At 44.6% G+C, this 12,774-nt stretch overlaps 1 protein-coding gene across 1 annotated transcript in view; it reads left to right on the forward strand.

The window, feature by feature from the left end:
* Positions 1 to 3,407: 3,407 nt before the first annotated feature.
* Positions 3,408 to 12,774, forward strand: part of LOC311122420 (lipopolysaccharide-responsive and beige-like anchor protein) — a gene marked incomplete at its 5' end in the record, with an annotated part of 38,030 nt that continues 28,663 nt past the window's right edge. Inside the window, 3 exons of the mRNA XM_084196776.1 lie at positions 3,408 to 3,497; positions 10,959 to 11,136; positions 12,168 to 12,233. Coding sequence (XP_084052902.1) covers positions 3,408 to 3,497; positions 10,959 to 11,136; positions 12,168 to 12,233 — 334 coding nt within the window. The remainder of the gene's footprint in view (positions 3,498 to 10,958; positions 11,137 to 12,167; positions 12,234 to 12,774) is intronic.

Genomic DNA, 12,774 nt, shown 5'->3' on the forward strand with positions numbered 1-12,774 from the left:
GGGAAAACATGGCAAAGGTCTCCGCAGCGTTCCCTAATCTGCCTTGAGACATTCCAAACGCTCAGCTAGAACCCCCTCTCCACCCCATTCCACCCCACCCTCCACCCTACCATGGCATGGCCTGTGTAGACTAAGGCCTCTGGGGCAGGGAGCCTCTCTTCCAGCTGCCAGCCTGGCAGAAACCCAGAGCCAGTCCCTCCCTACCCTGTCCCTCCCTACCCCCCTCCACCACCACCCCTCCTCCATTGCCTGTTCTGACACAAACCAGCCTCGGAAGGCCTAGCCCAGACCAGACCAGGACCACGGCTGAAGCAGTTGTCACTCAGTAGTGGCAGGCTCCCCTGGCGTTACCCCCCCTCCATCCCAACCTCCACCCCCCTTGGCTCCTGGCCCTGACACGGCCCAGACTACCAACCCATTTCCACCTCTTCCACAGGCCTGCTTCCGCACAAACACTGAGGGGCTGAGGCTGGCTACGGCTCGGGGCTAGAGACGCATTGCTGGTTTATTTTACTAATTAAAACTAACGCCGGGGTTCAGTCGGGTGTGTGGAGAAACCTACCCAGCTGATTGGACTCTACACAGGGGGAGGAGGAGGGTGACAACAAACTCTTTCTTAGACTCACACACCTTCACTCCCTCTATTCATTCATGTATATGTGTGTTCATGCAATACACCTCAAATCTCTTTCTCTCGCGTGCTGTCTCTCTTCAATCGTTCTCTCTTTCTCTCTCTCACACACACACACACACACAAACAAACAAACACACACACACTGTTTTTCTACTCTCTCTCTCTGATGGCACCATGCCGTGCGGGGTGTGGATTTATTCATTCTCCTGATCATCAGAGCAGCTCCGAGGTAAATAGTGGGTGTCAGAGATCCAATTTAGCAGCTGGTTGTATTAACCATGCACCATGCTCCTGGCCATGCCTGGGTAATGGGCCTCTAGCTGGAGAAATGACCGACCACAGCCCCCCTCTCCCCACTGGTCCTGGTAATGAATCTGCATGCGTGGGTAGGTAGGTGGTGGGCTAAAGCACATCTGGATGGGAATGAACTGAATGAGGTGATAAATCAGCGTCTGCCCTCGGTGCCCGCCATGCGATGCTCCAGTCACTGAGCATGAAGGGCAGCTGAATGGCAGGAGATGAGGAGGACTAAGTACGGAGCTACAGAGCGTGTTCTGTTGTCCTCTATAGAGGCCGTAGGGAGAGAGACCAACATCTCACTATACTGTACACACAGTCCAGCTCATGATCTGATGGAAGTGGTCTTTTTATCATAATTTTGGTTGTTAAAATGTGATATCAGAGAAATGTTAATATAGGATTATTTGGTGTTTAATTGAATAAGTATGGCATAATATAGGGATCTATATGGTAAGGCTTTTGCCAAATGTATTTTGGATGAACACGACAGACCACAGCTAATTACACCGGCACAGATGTTCCTAGGGGTCCTGACGGACTACCCCTCACACCCCAGGCTCACACACTTTGATCAATCACCTCAATTGAATCCTCCTGCTGGACTTGTGCCAAGCTACTAAGGCAGCTAGAGCTAGCGCCTGGAAACACCACTCACATTCACGCCACGGAAAATACTGAAAAGTGTTCTTATTCTGTGTCATTGACATTTCTATGTAAATCTGAAATGATCTTCTAAAAGTAATATTTAGTTCCCCTTCATCCAACAGTGATGCTGTGAAGACATTGGGTTAGCTAGCTTGCGCTAATCGCTATCTTGCCCTGCCCTGACTCCCATTCCATTGACTTAATGACTTGGGCTTTTCCGAGAACCCCTACATGCATTGTCTGGTATTTCAAGATCCCCTTTCTGACTGTAGGTATGTGTCCCAAATGGCACCCTATTCCCTTAATAGTGCACTCCTTTTGACCAGGGCCCTATGTAGAGTGTAGGGTGCCATTTGGGATGCTCAGTAGATCATCTGTTTGTAATCGATGGCCCAGTCTAATGGACCCAGGAGTGGATTTACACTAAATAAAGAGGGAGGGACAGATCCCATTGTTCTCCTCAGCTGTGAGAGGAGAGGGGGATCAAAGCTTGACTGGCAGAGAAAAGAAGGGTGGGAGAGAGAAAGAGGGGGGAGAGAGAGGAGAGAGGGAGGGAGAGAGAGAGGTGGGGGGAGGGAGGGAGAACCAAAGCCCTGGGCTTTCTGACGCTCACATATCAACTGGCGTCGGTCGGAGGCCTGGAGTCTAGGCCGGGAGATTTTCTCCTACCTGTTAGAGATTAGGAACCATCTCTTTTTTAGTACACTGTGATCCTCCGCAAAAGCTGGAAGGTAGGATGGCAGGCAGAGCCTGGAGTATAGGTCTGGGTCTGAAATGACACCCACTTCCCTATGTAGTGCACTACTTTTGACCAGTCCAGATAGGGGTCTGGTCAAAAGAAGTGCACTAAATGGAGAATAGGGTGCCATTTCGCATGAATCCCAGGTATTAGTATACATTAAGTATAGTCTGAGTCTGCAGGCTTAGCTGAGTATCTCTCTCTCTCTCGTCTCTGGTTAGTTTCAGACAATAGGGATAAGCAGTGCCGTTCACAGCAATGCTTTCTCATGGAAATCCCATCTGCAGTCAGTACAGGCCTTCTCTATGAGATCACTCCCAGAGCCCAGGCCAACCCCGGCTCAGCCTCAACCACTGTAGTCTCACACAGTACTCTGCTCTTCTCCACACTCACTCTCTCACACAGTGCAGTCTCTCACTTAAGCTCTGTCTTTCCTGCCCAAGATCTTTCTCTCGCTCGCTCTCTCTCTCTCAATTCAATTTCAATTTAAGGGGCTTTATTGGCATGGGAAACATATGTTAACATTGCCAAAGCAAGTGAAATAGATGATAAACAAAAGTGAAATAAACTATAAAAAATGAACAGTAAACATTACACTCAGAAGTTCCAAAAGAATAAAGACATTTCAAATGTCATTCTGTCTATATACAATGTTGTAACAATGTGCAAACAGTTAAAGTACAAAAGGGAAAATAAATAAACATAATTATGGGTTGTATTTACAATGTATTGGGTTGTATTTACTCTCTCTCTCTCTCTCTCTCTCTCTCTCTCTCTCTCGCTTTCTCTCTGTACCCCCATCTCACCTAGAGTCCTATACACACCTACCTCTGTTGCTGTATGTATTCTTTACTGTGTTGACCATACACTAGTACATCTCTCTGTCCTCCCAGCCCTGTGTTACTTTGACTCTGTGGCCCCTGATGTTGTCCAGAGCTGAGAGGCGGTGTCTCCTGTGACATTTATGGTCCTATATCTCTTAATTAGCGCCACCTAACACGCCTGTCTCTCCCCCCCCTCTCTCTCTCCCCCCCCCTCTCTCTCTCTCTCTCTCTATACCTCTCTCTCTCTCTCTCTCTCTCTCGCCAGGCTGTGGAGGCACAGATCAGGGGTTTCGGACAAACCCCATGTCAGCTGCTCATCGAGCCACACCCACCAAGGAGCTCCGCCATGCAGGTGGTGAGTCACACACACTCACACTCTACCCACAATGACCTCAATTACCTGGACTAACCTGTACCCCCGCACATTGACTCTGTACCGGTACCCCCTGTATATAGCCTCCCTACTGTTATTTTATTTTACTGCTGCTCTTCAATTATTTTTTACTTATCTATTTTTTACTTAACACTTATTTTTCTTACAACTGCATTGTTGGTTAAGGGCTTGTAAGTAAGCAATTCACTGTAAGGTCTACACCTGTTGTATTTGACACATCTGGCTTATATAATTAGATTTGATTTGACACAGACACACACACACACACACACACACACACACACACACACACACACACACACACACACACAGACTGACCACCATACCATACCCAGTACAGACCCATCTCCTCAGTAGTGAAGTATAGATTATAGAACCAATAGAATAGCCAGGAGAGCCATCCATCAGAGAGCTGCCTTGCTAAATGACTGTCTGACTGCTAGTATGTTGAATGACTGTCTGACTGTTAGAATGTTAAATGACTGTCTGGCTGTTAATATGTTAAATGACTGTCTGACTGCTAGTATGTTCAATGACTGTCTTACTGATAGTATGTTCAATGACTGTCTGACTGATAGTATGTTCAATGACTGTCTGACTGCTATTATGTTAATTGACTGTCTGACTGATAGTATGTTCAATGACTGTCTGACTGATAGTATGTTCAATGACTGTCTGACTGTTAGAATGTTCAATGACTGTCTGGCTGTTAATATGTTAAATGACTGTCTGACTGCTAGTATGTTCAATGACTGTCTTACTGATAGTATGTTCAATGACTGTCTGACTGATAGTATGTTCAATGACTGTCTGACTGCTATTATGTTAAATGACTGTCTGACTGATAGTATGTTAAATGACTGTCTGACTGCTAGTATGTTAAATGACTGTTTGACTGCTAGTATGTTCAATGACTGTCTGACTGCTAGTATGTTCAATGACTGTCTGGCTGCTAGTATGTTCAATGACTGTCTGGCTGCTAGTATGTTCAATGACTGTCTGACTGCTAGTATGTTCAATGACTGTCTGACTGATAGTATGTTCAATGACTGTCTGACTGATAGTATGTTCAATGACTGTCTGACTGATAGTATGTTCAATGACTGTCTGACTGATAGTATGTTAAATGACTGTCTGACTGCTAGTATGTTCAATGACTGTCTGGCTGCTAGTATGTTCAATGACTGTCTGACTGATAGTATGTTCAATGACTGTCTGACTGATAGTATGTTCAATGACTGTCTGACTGCTAGTATGTTAATTGACTGTCTGACTGCTAGTATGTTCAATGACTGTCTGACTGCTAGTATGTTAATTGACTGTCTGACTGATAGTATGTTAAATGACTGTCTGACTGATAGTATGTTCAATGACTGTCTGACTGATAGTATGTTAAATGACTGTCTGACTGCTAGTATGTTCAATGACTGTCTGACTGCTAGTATGTTAATTGACTGTCTGACTGATAGTATGTTCAATGACTGTCTGACTGATAGTATGTTAAATTACTGTCTGACTGCTAGTATGTTCAATGACTGTCTGGCTGCTAGTATGTTAAATGACTGTCTGGCTGCTAATATGTTAAATGACTGTCTGACTGCTAGTATGTTAAATGACTGTTTGACTGCTAGTATGTTCAATGACTGTCTGACTGCTAGTATGTTCAATGACTGTATGGCTGCTAGTATGTTCAATGACTGTATGGCTGCTAGTATGTTCAATGACTGTCTGACTGCTAGTATGTTAAATGACTGTCTGACTGCTAGTATGTTAAATGACTGTCTGACTGATAGTATGTTCAATGACTGTCTGGCTGCTAGTATGTTAAATGACTGTCTGACTGCTAGTATGTTCAATGACTGTTTGACTGCTAGTATGTTCAATGACTGTCTGACTGCTAGTATGTTCAATGACTGTCTGGCTGCTAGTATGTTCAATGACTGTCTGGCTGCTAGTATGTTCAATGACTGTATGACTGCTAGTATGTTCAATGACTGTCTGACTGCTAGTATGTTCAATGACTGTCTGACTGCTAGTATGTTCAATGACTGTCTGACTGCTAGTATGTTCAATGACTGTCTGACTGATAGTATGTTCAATGACTGTCTGACTGATATTATGTTAAATGACTGTCTGACTGCTAGTATGTTCAATGACTGTCTGGCTGCTAGTATGTTCAATGACTGTCTGACTGATAGTATGTTCAATGACTGTCTGACTGATAGTATGTTCAATGACTGTCTGACTGATAGTATGTTCAATGACTGTCTGACTGCTAGTATGTTCAATGACTGTCTGACTGATAGTATGTTCAATGACTGTCTGACTGCTAGTATGTTCAATGACTGTCTGACTGCTAGTATGTTCAATGACTGTCTGACTGCTAGTATGTTAAATGACTGTCTGACTGCTAGTATGTTCAATGACTGTCTGGCTGCTAGTATGTTCAATGACTGTCTGGGTGCTAGTATGTTCAATGACTGTCTGGCTGCTAGTATGTTAAATGACTGTCTGACTGCTAGTATGTTAAATGACTGTTTGACTGCTAGTATGTTCAATGACTGTCTGACTGCTAGTATGTTCAATGACTGTCTGGCTGCTAGTATGTTCAATGACTGTCTGACTGCTAGTATGTTCAATTACTGTCTGACTGCTAGTATGTTCAATGACTGTATGACTGATAGTATGTTCAATGACTGTCTGACTGATAGTATGTTCAATGACTGTCTGACTGATAGTATGTTCAATGACTGTCTGACTGATAGTATGTTAAATGACTGTCTGACTGCTAGTATGTTAAATGACTGTCTGACTGATAGTATGTTCAATGACTGTCTCTGCTTTGACTCACACTAGCCCCTCTATATTCCTTCCTTCTCCGTCCCCCGTCCCCGTCCCCGTCCCTGTCATCCCTCCATCCTAACCCTGGGAAACGTGAGCTCTGGTTTTGAACCCGTCTCCTCTCATCATCAGAGACGGGTGAGGTGTGATTTGGGGTGTAGGTGTGGCGGATGAGGGTGAATGGATTAGCACTGTGGAAACATGGTCCTGAGCCAAACTCCCACTCTACACCTTAGACAGACATAGACAGACGGGGGGACCAGGGGAGAACCAGAGGGAGGTGGACCGGCTGGGAACAATGGCCTAAAGGTGACAGGCTTTTAAGGGGCAGGAAGAGGGGTTGAGGCGGGTGACGTGCCGAGTTGAACCCCCCAGAGCCCCCATTAGCGCGGTGGCCCTGTGGTGCTGACAGCTGGAGACCATTGGCACACACACATATACCCAAACACACACGCACATACCGCTGCCCATACGCCACCCATGGGCGGCAGGTAGCTTAGTGGTTAAGAGCGTTGTACCAGTAACCGAAAGGTCGCTGGTTCTAATCCCCAAGCCGACTAGGTGAAAAATCTGTCGATGTGCCCTTGAGCAAGGCACTTAACCCTAATTGCTCCTGTAAGTCGCTCTGGATAAGAGCGTCTGCTAAATGACCAATTTATTATTATTAATTTATGTTTACCAAACACCCCATTAGTTCCTCACCGCAAATCCAAATAATGCTACATTCATGCACAGGTTTAGGGTCTAGGGTTTCCCCCAGACCTGGGTGCAAATACCACTTGAAATCTTTCAAACACTTTTAGCGTTTGCCTGCCTGGAGTGCCAGGTGGGTGAGGTTTGCACTTTTGGGACTTTCCTATTGTTTCAATTGCAACAGGCAAGCTCAATCAAGCACAGGTAAAGTATTTAAATTATTTCAAATGGTTTTTGAACCCAGGTCTTTTTTTAAATGTTGATTTGAAAAAATGCAGGGGTAGATCAGCTTTAATATTGCAGATATATTGTGGGTTCTATCAAATTAATTGTTTGCATAATTTCTAATCCACCTAATTTAGATTTTTTATTTCTTTATATTTTTCCCCCTACCGTACCATCCCTCCCTGATTGGAGTACATTTAATGGAAAACAATACTTCTACTGCTACTTACAGCTATTTTTTGCTCACATGTACAGTACATGTAGTTAAATAATTATATATTCCTAATTTCCTCTCTCTGCAAGTGCTGGATTATCACCCACAGCGGCCAATCCACCATTCATTCTGATCTTAACTCCAGCCCTCTGATGTCCACAGATTAACCCATCTTTCCCTGTATAAGGCCATTTTGCTATTTCCTTTTGCAATACATCCCTCACTGTGATGTCTTGTGACGGTCCTGAGCCGTACAGTACGGTAAGGTGCAGTATATAACAGTACAGTAGGGTGGAGTACAGTACAGTAGGGTACAGTACAGTACAGTAGGGTGCAGTACAGTACAGTAGGGTACAGTGCAGTGAGGTACAGTAGGGTACAGTACAGTGAGGTACATTAGGGTAGGGTAAAGTACAGTACATTAGGGTACAGTGAGGTACAGTACAGTACAGTACATTAGGGTACAGTACAGTGAGGTACCATACAGTAGGGTATAGTACAGTGAGGTACAGTACAGTACATTAGGGTACAGTACAGTGAGGTACAGTACAGTAGGGTACAGTACAGTACATTAGGGTACAGTAAAGTAGGGTACAGTACATTAGGGTACAGTACAGTGAGGTACAGTACAGTACATTAGGGTACAGTAAAGTAGGGTACAGTACATTAGGGTACAGTACAGTGAGGTACAGTACAGTAAAGTAGAGTACAGTAAAGTAGGGTACAGTACATTAGGGTACAGTACAGTGAGGTACAGTACAGTAGGGTACAGTACAGTACATTAGGGTACAGTAAAGTAGGGTACAGTACATTAGGGTACAGTACAGTGAGGTACAGTACAGTACATTAGGGTACAGTAAAGTAGGGTACAGTACATTAGGGTACAGTACAGTGAGGTACAGTACAGTAAAGTAGAGTACAGTAAAGTAGGGTACAGTAAAGTAGGGTACAGTACATTAGGGTACAGTACAGTGAGGTACAGTACAGTAAAGTAGAGTACAGTAAAGTAGGGTACAGTACATTAGGGTACAGTACAGTGAGGTACAGTACAGTAAAGTAGAGTACAGTAAAGTAGGGTACAGTAAAGTAGGGTACAGTACATTAGGGTACAGTACAGTGAGGTACAGTACAGTAAAGTAGAGTACAGTAAAGTAGGGTACAGTAAAGTAGGGTACAGTACATTAGGGTACAGTACAGTGAGGTACAGTACAGTAAAGTAGAGTACAGTAGGGTACAGTACAGCGAGGTGCAGTACAGTAAAGTAGAGTACAGTAGGGTACAGTACAGTGAGGTGCAGTACAGTAAAGTAGAGTACAGTAGGGTACAGTACAGTGAGGTACAGTAGGAGCTGCTGAGATGAGAAGAAAGGAGCAGTAGAATAATGAGGGAAGAAACGGGGAGACACTTTCCTAGACAAATAAACGAGGTTGTTGAGCAGGGCCTGAATTCCCTGTGGTGAGACACACACGTACGCACACACATGTACGTACACACATACACACACACACACAGAAAAGAGAGGTTTTGACTTCCAAGGCAACACCAGAGAAAACCCATTGGAAACTCGACCCCAGTACTGCAGCAGGAGTGCACATGAGTCCGTACTTTCAAGTGGTTAAAGGTGTCTTGTATTTCATTGTTTGGCCTCTCCGGTGGTGGTAGGTGGGCCTGGTGTGTTTGGAGAGGCAGACTGATGTTCACACTACCTTTCTCTTTCCCTTCACACCAGCAGCAGATGAGGGACTTCTTTCCTTCTTGCTCTTCTTTCCTTCTCTCTCTCGTTTCTTTCTCTCTCTCGCTTTTTCTGCCTTGCACTCGCAATTTTTCTCTCTCTCTGACTCACCCCCATTTCTATCTCTTTACACCTCTCTTTGCTGTCTCTTTCTCTCCCACTGTCTCCTTCTCCACCTTTGTATCCCGTCCCTCCCTCCTCCATCTCCATCTCCCCCTGTCTGAGTGTAGTGTGGTGTCAGACTCCAGTCCTGGCATCTCCCCATGTTGGTGGTCAGTAATGACGTTGTCAGAGTACTCTAGTAGCCTGTTAAAACAACAGAGATTTACCCCAGTGTGCCTCTGACGTTATGCATGTGTACTATGTTCCCCGGCTCACTACAAGCATCCTGCAAATGGCTCCTCAGTCTGAATAAATTCTGCGTCTCAAATGGCACCCTATTTCATGTGGAGTGCACTTTCTTTGACCAGAAACCTGGTCAAAAGTAGTGTACTATATGGAGGGAATAGGGTGCCATTTGGGACACACACTGAATAATATGTGTGAGCCAAGCCAGTAAAAACAACTCTTATCAGTAGAACTGAACTCACGTCGTTTAAAGTGAGTGTCGGTGTCTTGACAAAGCTTGCAACAAATGAACATTCTAATATGAAGATAGATACAAAGGGCTTTTTATTTGACCGTTTATGCGGCGACTGATTGTTACTAATGATAAAAGTATCAAGTTCACGTCTGACCATTGTCATGTTAATGCCTATTTCCTGAAGAGACCTGAGCAAATTCTGAGGAAGAATGTTGACTTTGCTCATTGGTACAAGATAGATAAATAATGTCTAGCATGTACAGTAGTCCTTCTATAGAGGTTCAGTACAAGTAACTACTAGTAGCCTCTTGATTCATTACAGATGGTGTAGTATGTCAGACTAGATGAGGACTCCAGTACCCAGCAGCCCTCACTAACAGGCTATTAATGGTGTCACATTTGATGAGGCGTTACCATAGAGATAGATAGAGCACTTTAGATGGCTGTAACTAACCACAGATGCCATAATGCAACACAGAAACAAAGATGAGTCCTCTATCTATCTCTGTGGGCATTACAGACACTTTTAATAGAGAGGGTTAGGGAGGGAGCACTATAACAACGTTAACACAGGGAGTTACACAGAGGAGTTTTGTGCCATCGAGGGTATTCCCTATTTCACACATACACCCACACTATACCAATCCTGTGGATTTTTCTCCTCTTACGTTTTGTCTATTCATTTGTTTGTCTTCCGTTTCAATGCTAAGACATGTTCTTCCTTTAGTATTGACACAAACTTTGTCTTTAAGAAATAGTTTTCTTATGTCTGTTTTTCTTGCCCTGACTTATAATCGATGTCATTATGTGAATAATGGTACTCTGCTTTTAGTGCCTCAGCTTTTCTCCCAACTGCCCTCCTTCCCTATAGCTTGGCTGCTGAGTGCTGCTACTCCATGCTAGCTTCCTAGCTAACTTTCTCTCTGTCCCTCTCCTCCCTTCCCCTCTCTCTCTCTCTCTCTCTCTCTCTCACTTTCACTCTTTTCTGCGTGCTGCTGCTGCTCCTGCTGTTCCTCTTATCCTCCGTGCTCTCCTCCGCTGCTCCATTGGACTCCTCCTCCTCTCTGCTCCTCTCCCTCCTTCCCTCCGTCTGTCCGTTGATCTGTCCATCATCACCAGTATGTCCTCCTGCAGACCCCCCTGATGTTCACGGAGCAGATGCAGCAGGATGTCATCATGGTGTTGAAGTTCCCTAGCAACTCTCCCGTGGCCCACGTGGCCGCCAACACCCAGCCGGGCCTCGCTGCGCCTGCCATCATCACCGTCACCGCCAACCGCCTCTTCGCCGTCAACAAGTGGCACGGCCTCGCCGGTAAGAGGGGGATTGTTGGAAATGGAGTCTAAAGTAGGATTATCTTGTAGTGGTCAGCAGGCCTGAAATGTAAATTTAACCAATTCATTGAAATTCAACTAATATGTAGGATATGAGATATCAAGGATATACTATTTTTGATCATAAGTCTGATTTCATGTAGCACATCAAGGAATGGTACCTTTAGTCAGTATTTATCTTTGTGTATCTCAACGAGAGCAGCCGAAAGGCTTGTCTCTTTCATCTTCCCAGGACAGGACGTTGATTTCTGAGACAGTTGAGCGGTCCTCCTAAAAGGCAGGATCAAATGTGACACGTGCACTCTGCAAGCGTTAGGTTTCACTTCCACTTTGATACATCAAGACCTCACTCTTCATGGTTTATTTACCAAACATCAATCCTGCTGTGGAATAACAGGGAAGGGGATATGGGATGAAGTCGGAAGTTATGAAACTCAAAGACGATGAAGATTTGTAGATCTCATTGAATTTGGAGTATTTTGTTGTGATTAATTGATTTCATGTGATATTGTTTGTAGTTAGATCTTGAATTATGATATTTGCATTATTTTAACTTGTTTATGGTATAAATCTGTATTAATAAAGGATGTCCAGAGTCACAGAAAGAGTTAAAATGTAAGGATTCACGATATTATCTTATTAACTTGTTTATGTATTACTATGTATTATCAGAGTCAATTTGGAGTCACAGAAAACAGTTTTACAGCTAAATGTATCGCTTTGGTAGAGCACTCTGGGGGACAATAGTCTTTGAGTGTGGCAAATTATGTTTTAGCATTGCCCATATTGAACACAAGCCCAAGTACTCCACAGGGCCAAATGACTATGATATTAAACCCATCCTTCTTTCTGCATCCCTCTCTCATTCCTTCCTCCCCCACCTCTCTCTTTTCGTCTCACTCCATCTCTCTCTCTCTCTTTTTTTTTCTCTCTCTCTCTCTCTCTCGCTCTCTCGCTCTCTCGTTCTCTCTTTTTCTCTCTCTTTTCTCTCTCTCTCTCTCTCTCTCTCAGGTCATCAAGGCTCTTCGGTGCAGGACCAGCAGTACCAACTGCCGGTGGAAATCGACCCTCTGATAGGTCTGTCACTTGTGTGTGGTGTCTGTGCGCACTTGCGGGTGTCACTGCGTGTGTGTGTATATGCATTAAAGTGAGTAAGTGTATGTGTGTATGTATCTCTGGGTGTCTCTGGGATTCATTGTGATGACCAATGGCAGTGGCCCTGGCCAGCAGATTGCTGTTGTTTTTCAGCCTCTGCCCAACAACAGCCCGCCACCCCACCACCACCCCCCTGTCCTCTCATCTCCTGAAATAAATCCTCCACTCTGCTCTCTCCTCTGCTAAACCATTTGCATGCAAATTGGAATGCAATGAGCTGTGGCCCGGACTGGTATTTCATCATCAACCTCTCTACCTCTCCTCTATCCCTCTCTCTCGCTCTCCCTCTCTCTCTCTCTCTCTCTCTCTCTCTCTCCCTCTCTCTCTGGTTTAATTTGAGCCGGGGAAAGGATGTGTGTCAGTATAAATGAATATGAATGGAGTAATAATGTGTGATTGAGAATGCGCGGCGGGTGGATGTCAGGACAATATGGGTGCCTCTCATCACTCACGAGTTGATGAG

Source organism: Coregonus lavaretus (assembly GCF_964263955.1).
Source record: "Coregonus lavaretus genome assembly, contig: HAP1_SCAFFOLD_3891, whole genome shotgun sequence".
In the NCBI taxonomy this organism is placed as follows: domain Eukaryota; kingdom Metazoa; phylum Chordata; class Actinopteri; order Salmoniformes; family Salmonidae; genus Coregonus; species Coregonus lavaretus.